The 27,388-nt window shown below is 31.4% G+C and overlaps 6 protein-coding genes across 6 annotated transcripts; 2 read left to right on the forward strand and 4 right to left on the reverse strand.

Annotated features, from left to right (window-relative positions):
• Nucleotides 1-1,592: 1,592 nt before the first annotated feature.
• On the forward strand, nt 1,593-7,397 carry gnt2 (GlcNAc transferase; the record flags this gene model as incomplete). Its single annotated transcript, XM_020576126.1, has 8 exons — nt 1,593-1,636; nt 2,829-2,848; nt 2,988-3,016; nt 3,166-3,223; nt 3,612-4,680; nt 4,761-4,841; nt 4,931-5,304; nt 6,238-7,397. The coding sequence occupies 8 exons, from the start codon at nt 1,593-1,595 to the stop codon at nt 7,395-7,397; spliced, it is 2,835 nt and encodes a 944-aa protein (XP_020434115.1).
• A 316-nt stretch (nt 7,398-7,713) lies between these two features.
• On the forward strand, nt 7,714-9,114 carry PPL_05234 (uncharacterized protein; the record flags this gene model as incomplete). The annotated part of the gene is made up of 3 exons (XM_020576127.1): nt 7,714-8,128; nt 8,215-8,397; nt 8,504-9,114. The coding sequence occupies 3 exons, from the start codon at nt 7,714-7,716 to the stop codon at nt 9,112-9,114; spliced, it is 1,209 nt and encodes a 402-aa protein (XP_020434116.1).
• A 249-nt stretch (nt 9,115-9,363) lies between these two features.
• Nucleotides 9,364-11,220, reverse strand: mmetS (methionine--tRNA ligase; the record flags this gene model as incomplete). Its single annotated transcript, XM_020576128.1, has 2 exons — nt 9,364-10,737; nt 10,804-11,220. 2 exons carry the CDS (start codon nt 11,218-11,220, stop codon nt 9,364-9,366), a joined length of 1,791 nt encoding a protein of 596 aa, XP_020434117.1.
• Nucleotides 11,221-12,034: 814 nt separating this feature from the next.
• Nucleotides 12,035-14,477, reverse strand: PPL_05236 (calcium-binding EGF-like domain-containing protein; the record flags this gene model as incomplete). Its single annotated transcript, XM_020576129.1, has 4 exons — nt 12,035-12,525; nt 12,714-13,949; nt 14,022-14,378; nt 14,444-14,477. The coding sequence occupies 4 exons, from the start codon at nt 14,475-14,477 to the stop codon at nt 12,035-12,037; spliced, it is 2,118 nt and encodes a 705-aa protein (XP_020434118.1).
• A 229-nt stretch (nt 14,478-14,706) lies between these two features.
• PPL_05237 (calcium-binding EGF-like domain-containing protein) lies at nt 14,707-21,079 on the reverse strand (the record flags this gene model as incomplete). Its single annotated transcript, XM_020576130.1, has 12 exons — nt 14,707-14,761; nt 14,817-15,438; nt 15,496-15,816; nt 15,882-16,200; nt 16,724-18,747; nt 18,814-19,176; nt 19,240-19,572; nt 19,641-20,007; nt 20,110-20,228; nt 20,294-20,605; nt 20,707-21,011; nt 21,072-21,079. The coding sequence occupies 12 exons, from the start codon at nt 21,077-21,079 to the stop codon at nt 14,707-14,709; spliced, it is 5,148 nt and encodes a 1,715-aa protein (XP_020434119.1).
• Nucleotides 21,080-21,473: 394 nt separating this feature from the next.
• Nucleotides 21,474-26,113, reverse strand: abcG17-2 (ABC transporter G family protein; the record flags this gene model as incomplete). The annotated part of the gene is made up of 4 exons (XM_020576131.1): nt 21,474-23,856; nt 24,006-25,153; nt 25,228-25,627; nt 25,728-26,113. 4 exons carry the CDS (start codon nt 26,111-26,113, stop codon nt 21,474-21,476), a joined length of 4,317 nt encoding a protein of 1,438 aa, XP_020434120.1.
• Nucleotides 26,114-27,388: the final 1,275 nt, after the last annotated feature.

Consider the following 27,388-nt stretch of genomic DNA (forward strand, 5'->3'; position numbering starts at 1 on the left):
TTAGTGTGTGTGTGTGTGTGTTTAGTTTATTTGTATGAGCACATTGTGTTCTAAATTGTGTGTATGTACTATGTGTTAAACTTTGCTTTGTGTTTTGCTTTGCATACAAGTAAAACACTCACTCATATACATTACTCAACCAATAAGATACATAGATAAATAGATAGACAGATGGATATCAACAAAACAAAATAAAAAGATGGAAATCATCAAAAAAAACAAAAAAAAAATAGTAAAAAAAAAAAACTAAAAAAATAGTTTACAAAGATAAAGATAGAAATGATCTTGAACATCTTTGAGTCAAGTCTGAGAAGATTGATGTCAACCAACAACATCATCATCTTTCACAACAATGAAATTCGATTTATATTTTTGTTACTTACCTAAATTTAAATATTTCTAACCAAATAAACTATACACTAAAATATTAATAAAGAATAAAATGAAAAAGAAATAACTAACAAATAAACAAATAAATGAAATAATCAAATAAAACTTTTTAGTAAAACAAAACGAAAAAATTATGAAATTTGCAAATTTAATATAACAAAAAAAAAAAAAAAATCATATGACTCTTGGTGGTTGGTTGTGGTTAATCCCAATGAGAAGAAAGACTTGTTTGAAAATTTCATTTTCACCGAATGACATTTAAAGAATAAAATTAAAAAAAGAATAAATTTGTTCTTTGAATAGATTAATATAACAAGTAAATTTATTATATTATATATGAAGTAATTATTTAAAATAAAAGTTTATTGAAATAACTTTTTAAAAGTAAAATGATAAATAATTATACTATTTTAATTGAAATATCTTGAATAGAATTTAAATTGGATATTCTAAAGTTGATTATGCTATGATAGAGGTATTGTTTCAGACTGTACTGGGTTGTATTCGACTAATTTGTAATAATCAAGGTTCGAATTTTGATTGCTTTGACCCTACACATATAAATCTCGATTGTTTTCCCAGAAAATAGGTATCTTCACCATAAACTACTAATCTAGTAATATAATACCTGTTAGAATTATCTGAATGTACTGCAAAGAATACAAAATAAAAAGGATCTAGGAATTAGCTTGCTTCGGAATGGCATTGAATCTTTGTTGTAGGCATTGAGTTATCCACTCATAGAATGATTCCTAAATCCTTAAAGATTAAAACTTTACTTCCAATCATTTCAAATCTACTTATCTACCTGTTCAGAACTCATGTTGTTGAACAAGTTTACCTAAAATTAATGTAACAATAATTGGATCGCGTTCTGTTGACAATATTCTGATCGAAAAATTCCACCCGATCTTTCTTGAGCTATTCAAAATCGACCAACATCGAGAGATATCACTGCGGTAAGTCCTCACAGGATTAACATTCCGAAACAAGCATCTGGAGTTAGAATATTTAGAGATGTTTCAAACTGTATGGAAATGCTACATCATCACAACAATGAAATAAATATATATATTAATGTTAAGAATCTAAAATTAATGTCAAGAATTGGAATGAAGGTGACCTCAAAGTTTGTCGAAATTCTATTTTTAAAAAATAAATTAAAATAAATTAAAAAACAACATGAACCAAAAACCAAAGGAATGGCGAATCAATATATTCCTAAAAAGGAAGTTACAACAGAGATGTGGGTGGTTTATTTAATATAAACTTAATTGATGTGTAATTACCCAAACGATCAAAAAGAGTGGTTATATGTGTGTGCTTTTAAGTTGTGGGCTAGTAATTTTTATTTTTCAAATTTCTTTTTTTTTTTTGATAGATTTTTAAAATTTTTTAATTTTTCGTTAACCAGAGAATAATTATTGCGATGGTGAACTATTGGGGTAGTGGGTGAGTTTTTGACTTATTTTATGATCAAATATTTTTTTTTTGTTTTTTTTTTTGTCTTGTTCATCAGTTTCCTTCGTGATGATGGACTGTTGCCTGAGAATGCTGTTGTAGAAGATCATTCATCAATGAATTCATTGTTCTTTTTGCTTGATGAATCGCATTTTTCATCATTGTTTGTTGGATGTCAATTCGCAGTGTGGGGGCATTAATCTATGATTCAAGTTAATCAGCGAGGGTAATCAATGTCAGAGAGGACACTGATTTCTTCGAAAATAGAACACTGATGTTGGCAAGTTCATATGGTTTGATAGAACCCACAACAATATTGATTAATGAGATGTTTTGAAAATCGAGAGTACCGCTGCGAGCTTTCACCGTTTTAAACAACCACAAAACACCAGACCATATAGATATAAATAATATAAATAGTCAACAATTGAGTTTTTACCAACCAATTAAACAATTATTTATTTATACATTTATATTTTTCTACCTTCTTTAAAAATAGAGATTATAAATTATAAATAATAAGTTAATTTAGAATAGTTTACAATAAAAAAAGATAATTATAAAAAGATAGATAGAAATTTATTTATGGAGATCATTAAATTCCTTTAATATCTGACCTGTAACCATTTACCAATAAAAATAACAAATATTATTAATAAAAAAAGTATGAACATCAAATTACTCAATTCACATACATATGATTTTACCACTTTTCATCAAAAACCAATTTATATTCTTTTGATTCCACCCCAAACAAATAACATCATAAATCTTTTAAATTTCAAATTTTTATTATAATTCTATTTATTTTTATTTATAATTATCATTTTAATATAAATTACAATTGTTTTTATTTTTTTAAAATTACTGTCTACAACAAAATAATAAAAACAATAGTAAATATATTTTTTATATTTCGTTAAACAATAAATTATTGAATGTTTTAAAAATTGTTCATCTTTATATTTTATTTTTAGTTTGAGATTTCAACCTCAAAGTAAAACAATAAATACAAACAATCAGTAAATCATATTCATAGAATCATAAAAACATCAACAATTGTTGGAAAGACTCAGTAAATCATTATTTCTAAATAGAATATTAATAGTCAAATTGTCGTGATTGTTTTATTTTAGTTTTAGAACCAACATACATTAATAATGTTGTAACCCCCAATCCGCACCAACAAAAAGGAAAAACCAAACCACTAAAAAAAAAAAATCGACCAAAAAAACCAAAAAACAACAACATATTGAATTTTCAAGATATTTTTTTGCGCAGTAATTTTGACACTTTCATTAGTTTTAAATTTAGAATTCAAATTATAGGGGAGGGCAAAATCAAGTTAACTCAAGAATAGCTTCTTTATCAAGTAAGGCAACTCCATAACACATCTACTTCAAACCGGTTTGGATCTGAATAATAATAATCCATCTTTTCTTTTTTATTCTTTTTCTTTTTATTTTTTTCCCTCAAAAAATTAATTCTTTTTCTTTTTTTTATTCTACACATAAATATCTAAAATCTAACCTTTCATTTTTAAAGAAACAAAAAAATCATTTATAACTATCTATTTATATATCTTATAAATTATATTTATATATTTCACTTGTTTAATTTTAAAATTTAAACTAAATTAATTTCCAAATATTTCCTGATAGTTATGGAAATTGTACATTCACATTTTCAGCTTCATATTCATAATCAAATGTTACCGTTTTCAAATCAGTCAACATATCCTGTTGAACAATATATTAAAGAAAATACCAATTTAAATATTAGCAACAATCAAAAGAATATTCAATTAAATCAACAATTTATACAACAGCAACAACAACAATTTCCACCATTATCACCACCAGAATATTTAGATAATCAACCACTACATCATAGTAATAATAATAGTCATCCAAATATTCAATCACATAATACTAATAATAATCAATTTCCAAATCTATCAACAACACCACCTCTTGATCAAAATTATCAATATCATCAACAACAACATCATCACCATCAACAACAACAGTTTCCTCCACAACCATTTTATCATCCAATTAATTTTCCGAGTTCATCATCTAATAGTAATAACTATCAAACATTTACATCATCTACATCTCCAACAACTTCACCAACTTGTAACTACAATGTAAATACAAATTCACCACCCCAGCAACACCTACTATATAGTAGTAACAATAGTGTTATACTAGATGGTAGCAATGATGCTCTCTCACTCAACAATTCTTCATCATCATACTCACTTTCACCACAATTGTATTCAACACCATCATCACCACCTTTAAACTTGGGTACTTTAATTTTAAATCAATTTTCTCATAATCATAATCCAAACATCGTCAATCACAATAATAACTTGAATAATAACTTGAATAATAATAACAATATACACAATATTAATACACATACATACAGTAATTTATCAACACCTAATTTAATATCATTATCATCAACAAATGATATATTACCAACACCATCATCAACATTTTCAAATGTAACATCAACCACCACAACAACAACAACCACAAATTCAAATCATGATGAAACAATGGCACAATCTTTAATTAGTATAGCATCTGACGATGCCAATCTTGAACTGATTAGAAAGAAGCTGAGCAAAGGTTTCCATGGTATGATCACCAATCTTTTGCCACTCTGTGAGGAAATAGACAAACTTCGCGGTGCCACCAAAGAGAAGAACGATAAAATGACTGAGCTTCACGAGAGAGTCAATTTAGTTATCAAAAAGATCTACAAAGAAAAGAAGAACAAATTACCATTTCCAGTGAAAACCAACGAGAAAAAAGAGTAAGTAAATAAATAAATAAATACAGAATCAAAACTATTTATTAATAAAATTATTAACATTTTTTTCTTTATTTTTATAGATATATTGATCTGAGGCCTAGAAGAAAGAGAAAGATGAATGTAAAATATAAAGAGAATGAAGAGGATATGCAGTGTCAAAGGTATGAACAATTGTTAATAATATTAAAATAATTGTTGTTGTACCATGTTTTTTAATTTTAATCTTATTTATTTATTTATTTTTTTTCAGATGCGGTGTAACCGAGTCACCAGAGTGGAGAAAAGGCCCAGATGGTTGTAAGTCTTTGTGTAATGCCTGTGGACTCTACTATGCCAAAGCCAAAAGAAAGGAGAAAGAGAGTGCACTCAACCAAATTCAAATGCAATCGGCATCCACCAACAACACTACCGGAACACCATTCACCGGTCACACTTCCAACTCCATCAATATTCACAATTTGATCAACAAAAGTGGTGGTAATGTACCTGCTGTAACAACATCAACAACAACAACAACAAAAACTACAACTGGTCGTACCGATTTAACAAATGCCACACCCAAAAGCAAACAAAACGATAATAGTAATAACAATAACAATCAGAGTAGTAGCGGTAGTGAATCAAGTGAATCCGAGTGAAAACAATCAACAAAACAAAACTTATTCTTTTGAATAAAAATGAATAAGATTTTAAAAATCAAAAAAAAATATTATTATAAAATTAAATTTATTATTATATTTATAAAAAAAAAAAAAGATAGGTATATATTTGGGTTATAATAATTCTTTTAAAACTGACCTAAAAATTAAATGAATGAACTGAATTAATTTGACTTCGTGTCTAATAAAATTTGTCTGTTTTTTTTTTTTTGGTAAAATTAATAAACCAGTTAAACAGTTCAGTTATTATTTATTAATAAATTCAAGTTATTTTATTTTTTTTAATTTATTTTTATTATCTTTTTTTATTTTCCTTTCGATTATTCAACATCATATCATATTCGATAAACACATCATAAATTAATAATAATATTTAATTTTTCCACAACACACACTATCAATCTTCATAAAATCACATATTTATTTTACTTACGATTCAATTCTATTCTTTCTATTTTTACTCTTTTTTCATTTATTTATATTTTTCTATTTGAAATCATCAATAAATGTCATACTACAAATCAAAGTTTTGTATAGATAATAAATAATATAGATAATATACAGATTAGTTAGTAATAGATAGATTTGATTTCATATTAAATTTGTGAACTTCTTCACCTATCACTTCATATTTCATTTGTAAATACAACATACATCTCTTTTTTATTTTATTTTATTTTAGTTTTTAAAGATATATATATATATAAGGTCTAGTTTACTTTATATATATATATATATATATTAATATAGTATATAGATAGGTATAAAGAATGCAATTTAAACCTTTGGTGATAGGTAATACTCTTTTACTTTATAATATATGATCATCATCGAATTGATCATTATTAGTTCAACAATGAATATCAATATTGATATTAATACTATTTGAATATTATAGCTTGTTTAATAGTTTTGATTGTTGGTGCGATTGGACATGTTTCATATTTTTATACAGATTTATTCACAAACAATGTGACGATAAGTGAAATGACATCGGATCAGCGAGAGGAGCTCATCCAGTCGACATCAAAGAAACATAATATTCGACCAACTATTTTCGTATCGATGGCGGCATACAGAGACAAGTTCTGCTCGGACACACTCAACTATCTATTCGAGAATGCACAGCATCCAGAGAATGTATTTGTTGGTCTGGTCGATCAAGGTTCGGAACTACTCGATCAAGAAACCACACCAAAATATCCAGACTGGCCAAACTCTCATTGCTATCGCGGCTTGAATCTGCCGCCAGAACTCGTCAAGACAAACATCCGGCGTGTAGCAATGGAAATCAAAGATTCGGCAGGTCCCACCAAAGCGCGTTACGAAGCGTCGCTACTCTATAGGAACGAGACCTACTACATGCAGATCGACAGTCATTTGCGATTCATTAAACACTGGGATACCTATATCCTCTCGAATCACTGGTCGCTAAGAGACTTGGCGCCAGCCGGAAAGAATGGAATTCCGCGCGCCATCCTCTCACACTATCCACCACCCTACGAAGCCGATACGCCAGGACTTCCACACGACGATCAATCGCAAGTTCCCAAGCTGTGTAAGGCGGTGTTTAACGGTCGTGGACTGATAACATTCAACGCCTACACACTGCGGGCAACCAAGATTCCCGCAGAGTCGCCATTCGTCGCCGCCGGATTCTTTTTCGGAACCGGTGAATTCCTCGAGACCGTTCCATACGACCCACATCTCCCAAATATGTTTGAGGGTGAAGAGATTCTACATACCGTTCGTATGTATGTCAATGGCTATCGATTCTTTGCACCGACAATCAATATTTGCTATCACTACTACACAAGACAAGGACAACCAAAGTTCTGGGAGGACAACAATAAGTACTGGGTCGATATGCAAAACAGCGTCGATCGTGCCAAATATATTTTAGGACTCAACAACACAGAACTCGATCTTTCACAAGCGAAATATCAAGATATCGATCGATACAACATTGAAAACAAGACTTTGGTTTCAGAATATTGGAAACATTATGAAATCGATTTTGAAAAGAATGAAATGAATTATCAAAAATGGTGCGATTAATAATTGTTATTTTTTTTAATTTGAAACATTTAATGCATTTTTCCAACAATTTGTCAAAATCGATTGTCATATTATTAATAAAAGAAATATATTAAAAAAAATTATCAAATCTGGTTTTTAAAAATTAGACTAAAAATATGATCATGAACCGACAAACACCATTTATTAAAATTTTCTTGGTTTTGACACCATTTTTAAAAATCTTTTTTTTTCTCAGATTTTACAACTATTTTTTAATTTAAATAAAAAAACTGTTCATTTACATAATTGTATTATTTAGAAAATTAATTAAACATATAAATATATATAAACAAAAATGATTAGTAATAATGATAGTATTGTAGAGAAGATTGGTTCGATTTCAATTGAAAATAATGATAAACCAACAACAACAACAACAACAAAAGAAATAAATGATATACCAACAGAATCTAATGTCAATGTTGATGATGTAGAAGAAGAAGATGCTCAAGATGCATCGGACCGTGTTTTGGCTTATGTAGAAAAGATTGTATCATTAGAGCCAATTGCCGGTGCTGATGTCATAGAAATCGCAACTGTCCTCGGATGGAAAGTCATCGTCAAGAAAGGTCTTTATGCCGTAGGTGATTTAGTAGTTTATGTAGAGATTGACTCAATCTTACCACCATGGCCATATTTCATCAATGATAAATTAGATAAATGTAACTTTAGAATTAAAACTATCAAATTACGTGGTCAAATTTCACAAGGTAAGTACTTCATAGAGCAATCAAATCAAGTGAAATCAAATCAAATGAATGAAATGAAATCAAATTCTAATAATCTTTAAATCTAGGATATTGTATTCCAATTAAAGAATTATTAAATCATCCAAATAAAAAGTTGACACCAGTTTATTGTGTCGATGGTCAGGTGGAATCTGGATTAAAGTCAATCAGGAGATTGTCGGATCCGGTATTGCAAAATGGTGATTTCGATTATTCTTTGGAAATTAAATCCAATATGACAGAGTTGATTGGTATCAAAAAAATATGTGGAGCGTGTTGTTGGTGGAGGTGGCGGAAGCATCTTCTCGGCCACTAATCGTAGTTTGAAGACATTCCCATCATTCATTAAAAAGTCAGACCAGCCAAGAATACAGAACCTTCCACTCTATCCAACAACCTATGCTCATGTCGAGTTTGAGGTTACCGAGAAGTTAGAGGGTTCTTCAGTAACAGTATATCACTACAAGGGTGTCAACGGTACATGTTCTCGTAACTTTGAGCTGAACTTTGAGAACTGCCAGAAGCAGTCGGAAATCAAAGATGTTCTTGTCGACAAGATGAAGTTGTACGATCGTTTGGATAAGTTGAATTTGAACATTGCACTCCAGGGCGAGTTCATCGGACCAAAAGTACAAGGAAATATTTATGGTATTTTAGAGTTGTGTTGGCGATGCTTTGATATTTGGATGATCGATCAAAATCGTTATGCAACTCACGCCGAAAGAGTTGATATCATGGAGAAATTGGGATTACCATGGTCTGACTATGGTGTTCCATATCTCGGAACATACAAATTGGAGGGCAAGACTCTAAAGGATATCTTGGAGATGGCCAATGGATTCTCTCAACTCAAAGGATCGAAACCAAAGGTATTGAGAGAGGGTATCGTTTTCAAATCAACTACCGTCGAAAACAATAGTATCATTACATTTAAAGCTATTTCAAACCAATATTTATTAAAGAAATAGAGTTAAAATAAACAATATATTATAATAAAAAGTGCAACTATTCATTCAAATCTTTAATATTTATTTATAAACATTATCAAGCTTTTATCTAGATTTTTATTGAATATTGCTTATAGGTTGTAGGTTATTTAACAAATATGAGATTATTGTAACCATTTTAAACAAGTAGTTAAATTCTCAAAAGTTATAGTAGTTTTGATAATTAGATCCTAAAAAATTAATAGAACTCAGCAAAAAAAAAACACTTTTTTATTCTTTTTTGAAAAGAATCAATGGGTTCATTGGAACTAAAGTCTGTGGATAGTCATATCCAAATTGAATATGATTGATATTACGATGAGTTTCATCTACACCTATATGATCAAGTGTTTTCTTTGAAGATTCTGGTATGACTGGGCTGAGAAGTAGTGCAATCGTTCTAATACATTCCAATAGTATATACATTATATCGTTGAGTCGCATTAGGTCACCTGCTTGTTTGCCTGGTTTTGGTACGAGTGTCCATGGTTTTGTTTGCTCCACAAAGTTGTTGGTTGCATAGGTAAAGTTAATGACCTCATAGATACCAGACTTGATATCACCGCATTTGTAATGTTGATTCACAAGACTTACGAGCTGCTGCATTTGTTCGATGATTCTCAAAGAGTTTGGTTCCTGTGCTGTGGCAGCGAATGTCTGTGACAAGCAAGTTGGCCATGCTCTGCTCGGATGTAGTGCTTTGGCTGTACAACGTGTCACCAAGTTACCGAAAGTATCCGCGAGGTCTGCAGTGATACGCGATCTCACTTCGAGATCCGACCAATCACCGTCGTTCTCCAGTCCACCACCTTTCAGCAGGAAATAACGAACACCTTCGATACCGTATTTCTCGGCGATGTCGAACGGGCTGATCACATTACCTCTACTCTTTGACATCTTGACTCGCTCCACTGTCCAATGTGCATGTGTAACTATGCTGTGTGGCAGCTTCAGACCTGTACCGAGAAGGAATGCTGGCCAGTAGATCGAATGAAACTTTAAGATATCTTTACCGATGACGTGTGTAACATCGGTGTGATTCCAAGCAATGTCGGTACCGTCAGCAGAACGAGCTTTGAAACCACCTGCAACCGTCAGATAGTTAGTGAGAGCGTCTAGCCATACATAGATCGACTGTGATTCGTCGTTGGGTACTCTTATTCCCCAAGGTAATCTTGAAGATGGACGTGAAACCGAAAGATCTTTCAAGTGTGGAAGGTAAGAGCGTGCCTGTAGATTCCAACTCTCTGGATATAAAGGATTTTTCGATAGCCAATTGTCTATCGGTTTCAAAAAGTCTGTCAATTTGAACATATAGTTACTTTCACTGACCCATTCACAAGGATTACCCGATTCTATACTGAGTTTGCATGGCTTTGATACAGGGTTCTGTGGTGTAACCGGTGACATTCCATCTTGTACTTGATCATTGGTCAAAAACGCTTCATCCGATACACAATACCAACCTTCATAGCTACCTTTATATATCAGACCATTTCCATCTAATTTATTCCACATATCATGAACTACATTCTTGTGTCGTTGTTCTGTCGTTCTAATATAATCGTCATATGATATACCGAATTGATCAAATGATTTCCTAAACTTTGTTTATTTGATTGATTAATAATGATAATTCAAATGATATCATTATATTAAATGATTACCTACAACACCAGATATTTCATCACAATAAACAATATTATCTTTTTGAGCTTTCTTTGCAGCATCTTGTACTTTTTGACCGTGTTCATCGGTACCGGTCATGTAGAGTACTTTATCATTGCAGAATCTGTTCCATCTAGCTATGGCATCACCCAATACCGATGTATAGAGATGACCTATGTGTGGTGTACCATTAACATAGAATATAGGTGTTGTTATTAATTTATTATTCAATTGATGACTGCTGTTGTTATGACTGCTACTATAGTTATCATTTATTTTGTTGTGATTACTGTTGTTGTTGTGGTTGTTATTGATAGTATCTGAATGATTGATTGATGTTGAAGTATAAAATGATTGACATCTAACAGTTTGATAATAGCTAGTTAAATATCTGTTTGTAATTCTATGGATATTTAACATGTTTAATCAAAAATCTTAGATTAAAAACAAATAGTGAATTACAATTTTATGAATGAAAAATTGGGAATGAAGTTCATTTTTCTCAAATTTTAAATATTTGACGGATGTATCTATGAAATAAATCACTTAAAATAAGAATCAATTTATTTATTAAGAAAGACTTTTTTTTTTTTTATAATTTAATTTTATTTCTCTTTGTTTATCTATTATTATAATTAGTTTCTCTAGAGTTTCTATACAGATTTATTTTCGAGAGAAGAAGATAAACAAAGACTTGCAAGATATTGTTTATAAGTATGTAAAATATCTAATAGGTAATAAAAGGTATAATTTTAATATTTTTTTTATGAATAAGGTTTCAGACTATATACGATTGAATTGTTGAAAATTGTATGACAAAGGATTACTATTCAGATCAGCACCAACTAGAACATTAACAAAGACTATTTTTTTCCTCTACTCTGAAGTATCAATAAAAGACATATATAATCGAAACAACAATTAGGCTAAAGGTCGATGCTATTATTCTATAGATCGTAGGATTTCAATTTGGTGCCTTTAGCGTAAACTTTTAAAATAAATCTCAAAATTTATAAATACACAATTTAATCATATTATTTCTTAATTTTTATTTACGAAACTCTTCATTTTAATTGCGATGTTTGAATATTTTACTTTTGGAATGATGACAATGAGTGCAACAACTATGATACAAAACGCAACACAACCAACAACAATTCCAATGATTATTGCTTTGCTTAATCCACCATTGTCAGTGTGTTCGTTACATTGTGATGATTGAAGTGGATCTGAATCAATGAGCATCGAAAAGTCTGGATCTAAGCGTAGCAATATTATCGAAATTGGGAATGTTGATTCCAATATAAGTTTGGAGTTGTGATGATGTGTCTTTCGTCTCGAATTCGGAATCCAATAATGTGTTTGAAATGATAGTTGTGAATCCATCGATCTCTGCAACATCAAGGAACTTTCCATAAAGTGATTGTTGATCGATATTCAACTTTATCCATTGAATGTTTTTGGTATCATTGTTGAATGATTTCAATGAACATGATGATGAACTTGTTCCAATGGTTGCTGACATAACCAATTGTAATGTATTGAGTTTACTTGTAAAGTTGAATGTTGAAAGATTGATTGTATATTTAATGGTTGATGGAAGCATGATCAATTCTTTGTTTGCAAATGTGATTTCTGTTTCTTTTGTAAAGTATTCAATGTTAACCGATACATTGGTAACCAATGGAATCTCATTTGTATATCGATAAGATAATCTGGTGTCATCTGATGAATTGAGTTCGTGTCCAATTCTGAAGTAAATATGTCTTGATGACTTGACCGGTTTCTGACAATTCTCTCAATGAATGAATTGAAATATTACTGAAAATATCTTTGGTATCAATGACATTGGTGGCTGATGGTTGATCGGGGTTGTGTGATTGGTGGTGGACCCATTGTGATTCTGGAATTACAATCTGGACCACTCCAAAGTGAATTACATTTGCACTCTCCTGTTGAAGTCTGACAGACTCCATTATTTGAACACTGTGGTGTACCTGGACAGTTAAGTGCTGGCAGAGTTGGTCTTTTTGGATTGGGTGCAACATATTTATATATTATCAATTCATTGGATGATGTTGTATTGACAACGATTTTAACTTTAATATAGGAAGAGAGAATTTCGGTTGTCTTAATTTGGAGTATAGATGAAGATCTGAAAATAATAAAGATAGATTGGTATCCTTTTCCATCATTATAATCGATTTGACATGTTACACTATCATTATCCAAACCCATTCTTTTTCCATAGATATAAAGATTTCCACCATTTGTATATAGCCTATCACTTGATTCCAAAACTGGCGTATCCAAACTGAATTCTGTTTTAAGTAAATATGGTTGAGATCGTCGCTCCAACTCTGAAGTAGAAATTCCACCAAAATTGAAATGGTTGTCGACAATACCATATATAGAGAGTAATATTGTACCTTTAATTCCAAATCCAAAAGGAAGCTGTCCATCCACGGTGTAGGTTGCCAATAATCCATCTGGTGTGATAGAATCAAAATTTGATTTCATACTAAAAACCTTTCCGAAATAATCCATGAAATATAGATTTGGGTTATTCTTGAAAAGTGTAGAAATACCAGAGTAATCATCGGTGACTGTGAAATTGGCTGAGAATCTTCTATCATTAGATCCAACATCGATGATCAGAGGAGAGTTAATATTAAACTCTATTAATTTTGGTGGGTAAATATCTTGTGTCATCGAACAAATAACTTGGATACTGAGTAATGATTCTGTTGTTGGATTTCCATATAGTTTATAGAATGGGTTTATTGCTTGAGGAGTTGATACATCATTAATATCGTTGGCAACTGAAGTGGCAAGATTCCCAAGATAATCAAAAAGAACAAAATGGATTCGATAGGTTGATGTTCGACAATTTCCATTGATTGGGACCGTGATAGAATATTCTCCATTGAATTCATTTCCCTTAATGGCATTGAAAACACTGAAACTGATATTATATGGAATTGGATCCAAGTCTGAATAAATTAGCGCATATCCATTGTAAAATCCACTTGGCTCATCGGTGATTGTGAAATTCCATCCAATATTCATTGTTTCTGAATCACCAATATTTATCAAACCTTTTGGATATTGAATGATATTATTAATTACAGGTCCCATTTCATCAGCATCTAATGTTTTTAAAATTTTAAAATGTTAATAAAACTAAACAAATGTATAAATATAAAATAAATAATACTAACATTTTGAGGTGACATTTAAAAGAGCATCATTTCCAAACTTCATATTGATCATTGACGATGGAATTGGATTTGGTGCTGATGTCAAATTATAAGATAGTGATCTTGTGAAAAGTTTCTCTCTTAGGACGATTGGGATGTTGAATAGCTTGGTAGTTTCGTTGAAATATCCTGTAAAAATATTATCTTGATTGATAGTATCTTGATAATATGAATAATATGATATATAGATAGATGGTGTATCCGATGGATTGGCATTGGTATAGTTAAATACTAATACGGTTTTACCTGGTCCGTTCGAAACATCAATATTGTTTGGTTCAAAACTCCATCTTTCCAAATCATCTATTGTTATTCGAGCTAAATAATATACATATTCGATATTAATAATATGAATAAATATGGTAAATAGAAACTTTACTTACTTAAGAATGAAGGAGTAGAAGGAATATTTTTCATATTTAAATTAATTAAATTATAATTTACAGGTAGAGATATGATATCAGATCCAAATGAATACAACGAAGGATTTTTGGATGAATATTTGTAGTCAATGATAGTTTCGACAGTGCCATTATAAAAGTCTCCGTATATCATATTTGAAATATCAATCATCTGGTTGTAGATATAAATTTTCCTTATTGGTACAATCTTTGATTGATATGATAATCGTAAAACAAACTTATTATTAACCAAAGGAATCATTGTGATGTCTGAAATATGTGTATAAAAAGTTATCAAACCTAAAATAAAAAAAAAATGTGAGTTAAAATATTTTCTTTTTTTTTAAACAATTACTTACCAGTATTATTAGTATTATTGTCCCAACGTTCGAAATCAAATTTATTGAAAGATCTAAATGTGTTATAGGTAGTATATAAATTCAGAGATGTAATATTACTACTCAATGCTCTGGTATAATATTTATCGACCATTGATTCCAAAGTGAATGAATACTGGTTATTTAAAGATCTATATCCAAACGGAAATGAATATGAATTGAATTGTAGAGGATTTGTTACATAAAAATAGTCTATCTGAAAAGGACTCATGGAAATGTTACTGAGGATGAGTGAGAAAGTAAAACGGTAGATATCATTTGCAATATCTTTGGAGGTCAAAGATGTCATATTGCTTCCTGATGTTGAAAGTGTTTTCCAAGAGAATAAAAATTTCGAACTAAAACTTGAATCTTGGATGTTTAGATAATAGTCTCCATATTGTACACTTTCGGGTTTAGTGAAGATATTATAAAGACCATTGGCAGGGCTTCCTTTCACAGGGGTCAAAATTACTTGTACAGATCCTCTGTTGCATACAATCGAATTCAAATTGGCTATCTGAGCAATCAAACTAAAGATTTGTGTCTTTGATTCTGTTATTCCGATTGAAACATATTGAATATCGGTAGTTCTGATATCTAGAGTTAAAAAGTGTTAATGTTACGAAAAATAAACAATAAAAATATAATACAAACTAGATGTAAATGGTAATTGTAATTGAATTCTAGGTTGACTGATCACTTCACCGTTGCTTGAAGTTATGTTAATTGAATAATTTCCTAGAAGCGTATATTGATTTTCAAATCGATAGGTTATACTTAACCAACCAGTAGGCATCCAGTCAAATACTTGAATTACACATGATGTCAATTCAGAGTAGACAACAGAACATCGATAACTTGAATCAAGAACTACAGTGTCGTTTTGAACATTTAATTTGATAAATTGTTGAAATTGAAGTGTTGCTGTTGTTGGATAAATCTGTGATTGCGAAATTATTTCACGTTGAACGTATGCTATTGATGATATGTATAAATGTTTTAGTTATTTAAAGTAGTTCAATCAAGATTTATTTACTTACGCAAACATTGTAGGGGTCCAATATTAATATCTTGAATAAAATTGCCGGCTATTTTCTGTGTTAAAGTTATGTATGTTTGGCTAACTTCAACATTTATATATAGATAAAAGATAGTTGATGTTTCGTTAAAAATATAGGTTGGTCTAGATTGTGACAAAAGGGAACTAGAATTGAAAAAGGAATCTTTTGGAACGACTATAGCTACACTTGTAGAGCAATTATCAACATTTCTTAAGGAATTATATTTTGGAATAAGAGTATTGTTTATATTATTATAGAATGAAGTATCTTGAATTGTCGAACCTTTATAAAGGTTCAACTGAATAACTATGATGAAACAAAAAAAAATAAATATTTAACTTTATACTATATATTTTTTTTTAATTTTTAAAACTTACAACAAAATGTTAGAAATAAAATAAATAAATTATGCATAGATGAATATTCTAAAATATTTTAAAAATGTGGTGTTCCTATCTTTTAAAAGAATGATCAAAACAGTTTTCGAAAAATTTGATCTAGATATTTCGATTCCAAAAATCTAAAAAAAAATAAAAAAAATGAAAAATAAAAATAAAAAAAAATCTATTTTTTTTGTGGCTTTCTCCGATGCAGATCTGAACTCACCATCGAAATTTTTTTTTTTTTTTAATGAATAAACCATACTTATATTCTTAATCAACTATAAAAATTCTATCTATTTATCTGATTTTTATAAAAATCAAACAAGGTTTGATATTTTAATTTCTTTTTATTATATTAATCTCTATTGCCCCACAGTCTCTATCATTTTATTTATTGGCAAAACTCTTCATTTTAATTGCGATGTTTGAATATTTTACTTTTGGAATGATGACAATGAGTGCAACAACTATGATACAAAACGCAACACAACCAACAACAATTCCAATGATTATTGCTTTGTTTAATCCACCATTGTCAGAGTGTTCGTTACATTGTGATGATTGAAGTGGATCTGAATCAATGAGCATCGAAAAGTCTGGATCTATAATGGTTGTGTACTCGTAGTTGGGAATATTGATTCCAATATAAGTTTGGAGTTGTGATGATGTGTCTTTCGTTTCGAATTCGGAATCCAATAATGTGTTTGAAATGACAGTTGTGAATCCATCGATCTCTGCAACATCAAGGAACTTTCCATAAAGTGATTGTTGATCGATATTCAACTTTATCCATTGAATGTTTTTGGTGTCATTGTTGAATGATTTCAATGAACATGATGATGAACTTGTTCCAATGGTTGCTGACATAACCAATTGTAATGTATTGAGTTTGCTTGTAAAGTTGAATGTTGAAAGATTGATTGTATATTTAATGGTTGATGGAAGCATGATCAATTCTTTGTTTGCAAATGTGATTTCTGTTTCTTTTGTAAAGTATTCAATGTTAACCGATACATTGGTAACCAATGGAATCTCATTTGTATATCGATAAGATAATCTGGTGTCATCTGATGAATTGGTTCGTGTCCAATTCTGAAGTAAATATGTCTTGATGACTTGACCGGTTTCTGACAATTCTCTCAATGAATGAATTGAAATATTGCTGAAAATATCTTTGGTATCAATGACATTGGTGGCTGATGGTTGATCGGGTTGTGTGATTGGTGGTGGAACCATTGTGATTCTGGAATTACAATCTGGACCACTCCAAAGTGAATTACATTTGCACTCTCCTGTTGAAGTCTGACAGACTCCATTATTCGAACACTGTGGTGTACCTGGGCAACTGAGAACTGGTATATTTGGTTCCACTGGTGCCTCACCAACATTAACTACTAGTTGATTTGAATCTTTTTGTTGATTCAAGTTGATGTGGATAGTAATAGATTTTGATGTAACGTTTTGCAAATTAATTTGGAAAACACTTGATGATCGATAAATAAATTTAGTTGGAACGTATCCAACACCATAGTTTACAAAACAAACAACCGTGTCGTTTTGCAGTCCCATATTTTTACCATAGACATATATATTTCCACCATTTCCGGTTATTCGATCGGACGACTCCAAGTATGGTGTAAATGAAAATACAGTACGGATATAGTATGTAAGCAATTGGTCTTTCAACTGAGTTGAAGAAACTCCACCAAGATTTCTATGATTATCAACTATACCATAGATAGATAGAAGCAGTATTCCTTTCATACCAAATCCATAGGGTAACTCACCTTCAACTTTGAAAGTAGCAGACAATCCATCTTCGGAGAATGCAATCAATTGTGATTGTATCTTTCTGACATCGGCATAATAGTCCATGAAATAAACATAAGGATAATCCTTTGGATCCTTTGAAATTCCAGAAAAACTATCTTTAACTGTGAATTTGGCAGAGAATCTTCTATCGCTTGAAGAAACATCAATAGCTGTGGTAATGACAGATAAAGATATTAATTTTGGTGGATCGAGATCTACTATCATGGAACAATTTACTAAAATATAGAGTAATGATTCGGTTGATGCATTTCCGTAGAATTTGTAGAGTGGATTGATGTAGTTTACTTTCGATTCTACTGGGACAGAGTTGGCAAGATTTCCAAGCTTATCATAAAGCATGAAATGGATTCGATAGGTTGATGTTCGACAATTTCCATTGATTGGGATCGTGATGGAATATTCTCCTTTGAATTCATTTCCTTTAATGGCATTGGAAGAGTTGAAACTGATATTATACGGAATTGGATCCAAGTCTGAGTAAACTAAAGCATATCCAATGTAAAATCCACTTGGTTCGTCAGTGATTGTAAAACTCCATCCAATATTCATTGTTTCCGAACTATCAATATTCACCACACCATTTGGATATTGAATGATATTATTAATTACAGGTCCCATTTCATCAGCATCTAATGTTTTTAAATTTTTAAAATGTTAATAAGACAAATGCATAAATATAAAATAAATATACAAACATTTTGAGGTGACATTTAAAAGAGCATCATTTCCAAACTTCATATGGATCATTGTTGATGCAATTGGATTTGGTGCTGATGTCAAATTATAATAGAGTGATCTTGTGAAAAGTTTCTCTCTTAGGACGATTGGGATGTTGAATAGCTTGGTAGTTTCATTGTAATATCCAAAGAATAAATTGTTGTCATCGTATTCTTGGATAACAGGTAAATAAGGTCTCAGCGAGATAAGAATAGATGGAGTATCGGTTGGTTGAGAATTTGAATAATTATAAACCAGTGTAGTATATCCAGGTCCATTCGAAACGTCAATATTGTTTGGTTCAAATCTCCAATATGTCAACTCTTCTACGGTAACTATTTCTAAAAATTATAAAAAATAAATAAAAACATATTGTTATATAATTTTTAAATATTGAATCTTACTGAGGAATGAAGGGACAGCAGGAATGGAATCAGCCTGCACATTTATAAATTCGGTATCGAAAGCCAAGGTTGTCAACATTTGACCATATGAAGATTGACTATATCCCTTTTCCATACGGAAAGTAGGTATATCTATTAAAGCTTCAACTGTTCCAACATTGAGATTTCCTTTAATCAAATTTGAATTATCTATTCGCTGATTATAGATATTTATTGTCTTTAGACCAGCATCATTGGAAGATGTAAAATCCAGTGTTACGATGAACTTTCTACTATTTAGTGGTTCGATTCGATATGAAGTTATATAATTATAAGGATAAGTATAACTTGGATCTATTATAAAGAATTAAATTAGTGGAATTCAACATTGGAATCATTTTTACTTTTAGAAATATACATACATAATGTACCCCAACCTTGGTATCTGGTTGAAAGATATGTACTATTGTCACCATATTGAATCGTATAACTCACATCAAGGTATGTACCAGAGACAATTATATTATATATGGTCATTGTATCCATATTAAAGAGGTATTTTAATGATGGATCTGGATAGGAAGCACTTGTGAATCCAAACGGAAACTCTACCTGCCTGTCATAATTAAAGGATACAACAGGATTAATAGGAAGCAAATTGGTAGAGAACTGGACATTTAGTATATAAAGAATTAAATCATTATCCTTTTGGTTCGTTATTGCTGCACCCGAGAGCATACTTGGAACAAAAGTTGTTGTAAACATATCGATACGATTGATTGCTATATCCTGAATATAAATGTAATAGGTTACTGGAGTTGCTACGGAGTTACCAATCCAATATGCATTGTAATATGCACTGGATTGATTTCCTAGAACTGGAGAAAATACAATAGGAGTTTTGTAGATTAGAGAATTTAAATTGTCTATTCTCAAAATGGTATTGTAACGTGTGAAACGTGTGATTGTTTCACCTTTTGATATCGATTGAATTTGAGTTGTTCTTGTATCTATAAAATAATATATTATTTTTAATTGTTAATTATTTTTACAAAATGAAAAGGAGATAACTTACTGTTATAGAAAGGAAGATTAAATTTCATTAAAATTGGGGTTGGGTTGCCCGATGTTATAATGTTGATATCGAGATTATCTGCTTTTGAAATATCATCATTATTCAAGTAAATGATCACAGTAAACCAATTATTTCCTGGTAAAGTGGAATGAGGGGAGATTAGACATCGATAACTTTGAAACATACAACTATAGTTGAAAAATTGAATTATTGCATCTTTGGGAACACTCAACTTGACGAATATCTGATAAATCGTTTGACTACCTCCATAAACATATGAAAGTGATTGTCTTAATACTGTTGGTAGAGTATCTATATAATATATAAATATCAATGAAGTTAAGTTTTAATTTATTTGTTTTTTTTTTAATTATAGTTTGTTTTTTTTTTTTTTTTTTTTTTAATATACTTACATTGACAATTAAAAGTACCGACTTGATAGGTTTGACTCGAGCTATTAAATAAGGCTGTATAACTTAGAGTAGTGTCACCAGGTGGCAGAGCGAAATTAATATTACCAATCACCCTACTGCCATCTCCATTGTAAGAAGAATATCCATATGAACCAACCGATGGTGATATCTGTGTACTAGCAGGTACCACTAATAATGTTGTTAGAAAACATTGTGTTGGACTTTTATAATTATAATATTTCGAAACAAATGTTTCGGGTGCTTGTATTTCATAATAAAAATCAGGATTATAACCTAAACAAAAACTAAATACTAAAAATCAAAAAATAAATAAAAAATATGTTAGCATTTAAAAAAAATTTCACTTTAACATTTATAATTTTTTTAAAACCGCGCAATTATTATTATTATCATTCATTCGTTTGAATGTGCATTTTTTTTTTACTTACAAAATAAATAGATAAAAATTTGTATTCGAAACATGATATTTTTTTCTAAAATAATATCTTTTATATGTGAGCTCGATTTATTTATGATGATCAAAAAACACGTTTCAAATCTTTTTTTGAGATTAAAAATAAGATAAAAAATGGGCAAAATTATTTGCATTTAGTTTCGGTAAAATTGTAATCACCCCACAAACACAAGATATTTTTAAAATAAGATCTTAAATTATTTTTTTTAATTTTTAAAGAAATTAAAGTTTAAAAACAGAATAGAAACAAAAAAGTGTTCGAATTTTTATTCAATTGAAGATTCGTTTGAATTTATCTTCTAGCTTTCTTGGTCAAATAAACGAAACCAAGAATAAAGAGGATAGACGATGCCCAGTAGGCAACCAAGATTCCAAAGTTTCTCCATCTATTTTCATACTTCCAATCCAATGACTGATAGTATTCTTCACCATTTTTATAGACACAATATCCACATTCGGTTTGATTGGCATTGAGTGATACTACGTAACCTGGTGAATTTTGAGTGAATCGTTCGGTGTATTGCTCACAGGTTTGTCCGCTTGGCGATGTGAATCTAATGAGATCGTCTGATTTACAGATGACTTCGACTGGCTTGAGAATGGTAGTTACAATACCTTCCAATAGATATTTTGCAGGATTCAAATAGTACATAAAGCGGAAGAACGGTGGCAACAAAGCATAGGGAACTTGAACACCACAGAACAAGAAGATATAGAAAAGGAGAATGGGAAGACTTGCAATTGAGATGGCAATGTCAAAACACGCTGCACCCAGAGCCTGACTGAATGATACAATGTAGAGTCCAAACATGGCGTGAATTAACCAGTAGTAGAATCCAGAGATTGCATCAAATTGGAGACCGGCAGTCCAGTAGGTACAGAAGAAGAACAGAGTGGTTGAGATGATGACATACGGCATTTCAACGGCAACGATTGCCAATGAGAAACTGTGCCATGAATAGTATTTACTAGCATAGTCACGCTTAAAGAAACTCTTTTGGATAAAGAATTGCGGTAATACCAAGTAGATGAGGAGCACACCTAGAACCATACCTTCCCACAAGAAGAATATTCTTTGATTCATATCGGATGACGAATCTTCCAACTTGAAGAATGTGAAACCCACAATCAAACCTGAGATAATCGATTGCGCGAATGAACCAATGGTGTATTGTGGATCTCTCCACCACATCAGATTGAAACGTTTGTAGACTTCAATGAATTGAGTGAGGAAACTGGTAGCAAACTCTCTTGGAACTTCATTTTTAACATTGGATGAATTAATGTATTTCACCAACTCTTCGTCGGTTTTGAGAAGTGCGAGTTCAGCTTTGATTTGGCTGTACTCTGGTGAACTCTTCCAGATGGCACTCCAGTCGTAGTCGGTCTTTCCATGGACACCGGCACCGATTACATCGAGAATATACTCAGCTGGATTCTCTGATGGATCAGACTCTCTTCCACCGTTTCTAACAAAGTAGTTGATCAAAGTCTGAGAGTTTTCACCGATATCACCGAAATAGACAGTCTTTCCACCTTTTGCCAAGAGGAGCAAACGGTCAAAGTGCTCAAAGAGAACTGGCGATGGTTGATGAATGGTGCAAACCAAAGGCATTCCAGCATCGGCAAGTTTACGAATGAATTTAACAATGTTGTAGGAAGATTGGGCGTCGAGACCAGAGGTTGGTTCGTCGAGGAAAAGAATATGGGGTTTCGCTACCAACTCCAATCCAATGGTTAAACGCTTACGCTCCTCTACAGAGATACCGATACCAGTCTCCAAACTACCAACGAGTGCATCACCTAGATGTTTCATTTCCATCATCTCCAAGACACGCTCGACATATTCGAATTTCTCAGCGAGTGGAATCTCTGGTTCCTGACGGAGTTTAGCAGAGAATCGAAGAGCTTCACGCACAGTAAGACCTGGATTATGTACATCCATTTGTTCTACATAACCAGTGATACGTTCGAAATCGATCTTCAAAGGTTTACCGTTGAGTGCAGACTCTCCTTGAACGATACCGATTGTTTTACGCTTTGCCAAGACGTCGAGTAAAGTTGTCTTACCGGCACCAGAAGAACCCATTAATGCAGTCATTTGACCAGGCTTAATCCAACCAAGTACATCATCGAGTAACAGCTTTTGACCGATACCAGGAACTGGTACAGAGTAGTTGATATTCTCCCAAGTAAAGATACCACCAGCAATCTTGAGATTCTCTTTCATGTTGGAAGTAGCTTGTTCGACAATCTTGTTTTGATTACGTTCTTCCTCAACATCGTTCAACTTTGGTGCTTTACCCTTCTTGTAGACTTTGTGAGTGTAACCACCTGATGTCCAATCAAAGAATTCAATAGCAAAGATATTGAGTGCAATATAGAATAACCAGAGAAGATAGATGGCAATAACGTCAATAGCACGTTCACTTACTTTAAAGCTAAAGGTGTGCTTCAAGTAAGATTCACCAGCTACACTTATTTCACCTTCGACCGAACCAACGACAGGACAAATACGATGGAGACTGTCAGTGTAACCATCTCCATATGGAATTGCAGATTGAGCACATGAGAATGACTGATCTTTGAATTCGTTGGTCATCAATGCTTTGAAAGCATATCCTAGTGGATTGACCCAGAAGAACCATTGGAACCAAGGGTGCATCTTATCATATCTAAAAAAGGTTATTAAGTTAGAGTAAGGGAAGGTAATTAGTATATAGTATAAATTATTTAACTTGTGCATTTCAAAAATGATAAATTCCATTTTCAACGGAATAAAAGAAATATATAATAAAGAGGATATAATGAGATGGCAACATACGGAATAGTATAGCCGAAATAATTCACCATGAAGATGAAAACGAAATTCATCACATTCTGACCAGCAAACAAAGTTGGAGTGAAATTACCGAATGCACGATACAACGAACCAGAGGCCAGAGTTACACCAACCAATGTGAATGCAAATATAAAGAACTTTCCAGCATTATAATCCAGTCCGTACATGAAATAGGCGATGATTGCATGAAGGAATGACTGTGCGAATGCAAATGGAATGTCAACCAAAACTTGAGATATCAAGAAAGCAGAAGGACGATACAGTGCATAGGACTTATGTTTCTGTAGGATACGTCTACCATTGAAAGTATTATGAAGATTACCACTTGTCAAGATACACATAAAGATAATCGACGAGAAAATAGCACCACCTCTTGTGAATAAACCGTTGGTTGTCTTGTCAAGCTGGAAATAGACACCACCCAAAATAAAAGATTGGATAAAAACAGTGGAGAACAATGAAACAATGGTAAACTTATCACCATAACTCAATTGGAATTGACGTTTGGTAAGAGCAATCGATTGTGTAATGAAGCTGGAGGTGTATGGTGAGCGCTTCGAAGAAGTCTTACTTCGCTCATTACGAATTTGTTCGATGAACTCTACCGATGGTTGTTCCTTCTCGACAGTTGCTTCATAGAGTTGCTGTGCCTCCATTTGCTCTCTGAACAAGGCAGATCTCTTCCATGCACTTTCGAGATCACCAGATGTCTCTGGGACACGACCTTCAAAACCTGGACGTACCAAACGCTCCTGAGGATTGGAGATACCAGTCAAAAAGTCGGCAACAGATTTTCTTGGTTCACAATCGAATCCAAGATCCAAGAAATATTTCTTGGCAAGATGGATTGGACCGAAGTAGATACAACGACCCTTATCCAAAACCAATACCTTGTCAAACAAACCGTAGATGGAGTCAGATGCCTGATAGAAAGAAGCAATGGTAGTCTTGTGAAGAGTATCGGACATGATTCTCAATGATTTAGCATAGTCCAAAGCTGATGCAGCATCCAAACCACGAGTAGATGAATCCCAACATGTAATAGATGATCCAGACACCATTGCTTCAGTGATAGTCATTCTTTTACGTTCACCACCAGATAAACCTCTAACAAATTCATTTCCAACAATCTTGTCAAAAAAAAAAAAAGAAATAAAATTAGTTTATTTGATTATACTATTATATATTTTATATTTTTACTTACAGTATTTCTTTGATTAACAAGACCATACATAGAAACCAAGAGATCAAAGATCTTGGTACGGAAATTAGCTTTGGTTTCCTCTGGCAAACGTTGATGTGGAGTCTTTAACTTTAAGGTAAAGTCGAGAGTTTCGAAAACAGTGAGTGTTGGATAATGGATATCTTCCTCTGGTGTATAGATTGCCTCACCACGATATCTACCAAATTCATCGGATGGAATGTTTCCATACTTAACTTCACCAGTTACATCGATATAAGATTCAATTTGATTGGATACAACACGCAACAAGGTGGAACAACCAGATCCAGGACGACCCAAAACCAACAACATCTTACCATCCTCAATATATCCATTAATATCATTTAAAATATTAAATGTATTGAGTTCTCTCTTTTTAAAACTATTTTAGTTTAAAAAAAAAGAAAAAATGAAACGAAGAAAAGAAAAAAAAACACAAAATGTTAAAATTAAATGTAAATATTATTAATAATTATACTTACTAATTTAAAGGATTTAAACAAGATAATAAAAATTTAAAAGGTGTAAAATTGTCGGCAATAATAGAATGATCGGCACCCTGACCTACTACAGTCAAGTTCTTAATGGAGACACCCATCTTTTTAGGTTTTCCACCAATCTCCAGTTGAGTACGCATTGAATTTTCAAAATATTTTCGCAGTTTGAAATCATCTTCATTCTCTCGGACTCTTTCTCCCAATTCAATATCGACGTCACCTGGATCAGTATGTATATCTTGGAAACGCTGAGACTGACTAATAGCTTTTGCTTGGCTCTCCAAGTCCTTGGCAACCTCTTCGAATTGTCTATTTCCATCCTCGACAGATGGAGATTCGTTATTACTAACGCTTAAATGAGTTTCCGACATTCTTTATACTAATAAAAAAGAATATAGGAAAAAAAAAAAGAGGATAAACAAATTTATTTATTTACAAAAAAAAAAAAAACTAAGAAAAGAATAAAAAATATATTAAATAAATATAAATAAGAGATATGTTAATCGAATTTTAAATTTTGATCAACTTATACTTAATTATGAAAATGTATAAGAATTAATCAATATGAATATTAATGATCTCACTTTTGAGTATTTATAGAATTTTGGTAAAAGGAAATTCTCTAAATAAATTAAATTAATTAAAAATTCTATTTTACGAAATAAACTTCGAATCAAATTTTAATTTGGTGAAAATCAGAGGGCGCAAATCATATTGAGAGACTGAAAAAATTAGATCTGCTAAATTTAAAATAGGTTGTCTGACAGTCATCAAAAAAATCGTGGTTTAGACTTTAATGAAGTGTTCTTGAAACGAGTGGTTTACGGGGCATAATTGTGGGGTTACATTGCATTGTTGATGCTTCTTATTCATTTCCTCAAGTTATATTGTCATTTATTGTTTAATTCATTACTTATTCATTTAGTTATTTCTTAATTACTATCAAATTTGATCACTCCACAAGGAGTATTCGAAGATTAAATTCTAAATCAACATAAAAAATGAGTCATTCACCTTGTGAACCCAATAGAAAAACCTGGTTTTCTCATTTAATGAAGCAACACATCTCCTCTTTTTTCGTACAGTTCTTGTTCTATTGCATTGAGTTCATTATGATGCAGATTTCTTGGAAATAGGTAGTTAGGAGTATCAAAATAGATGGACAGCCATCTAATTTATGAAATATTTTGTAATTCATTCATGATTTTTGATGAACATTCTTTATGGTTGACTATCAAAAAACAAAAAGAAATTGTTGCTTTAGGAAAATTGGCATCGTTCTCATTAGCATCACCTTGTTTTTCAAAAAATACGAAATCACTAAAATAAGCTTTGGCGCAAAAAAATATCAAAAAAAACGTGTTTTTTTTTTAAAAAAAAAAGATGGTAAAAAAACAACAACGTTTCAAAATGTTTTAGCTCTTAGAATCAAAAAGAATATGATTCTAGTAGTTGTGATTTAAATATTATTAACCATAAGAATATATTCTTTTTTTAAGTGGTTTATAGGTCACAATTTGCTAATTTTTTAAGAATTACTGGAATTGGATAGATTGGATATGAACTACATAATGTATCATGATTTATTAAATGTCATAATCAATGACAACATTATTATTTAAAATGAATTTCTCTTGGTTTAATGT

Source organism: Heterostelium album (assembly GCF_000004825.1).
Source record: "Heterostelium album PN500 unplaced genomic scaffold PPL_scaffold5, whole genome shotgun sequence".
NCBI classification, from domain to species: Eukaryota; Evosea; class Eumycetozoa; order Acytosteliales; family Acytosteliaceae; genus Heterostelium; species Heterostelium album.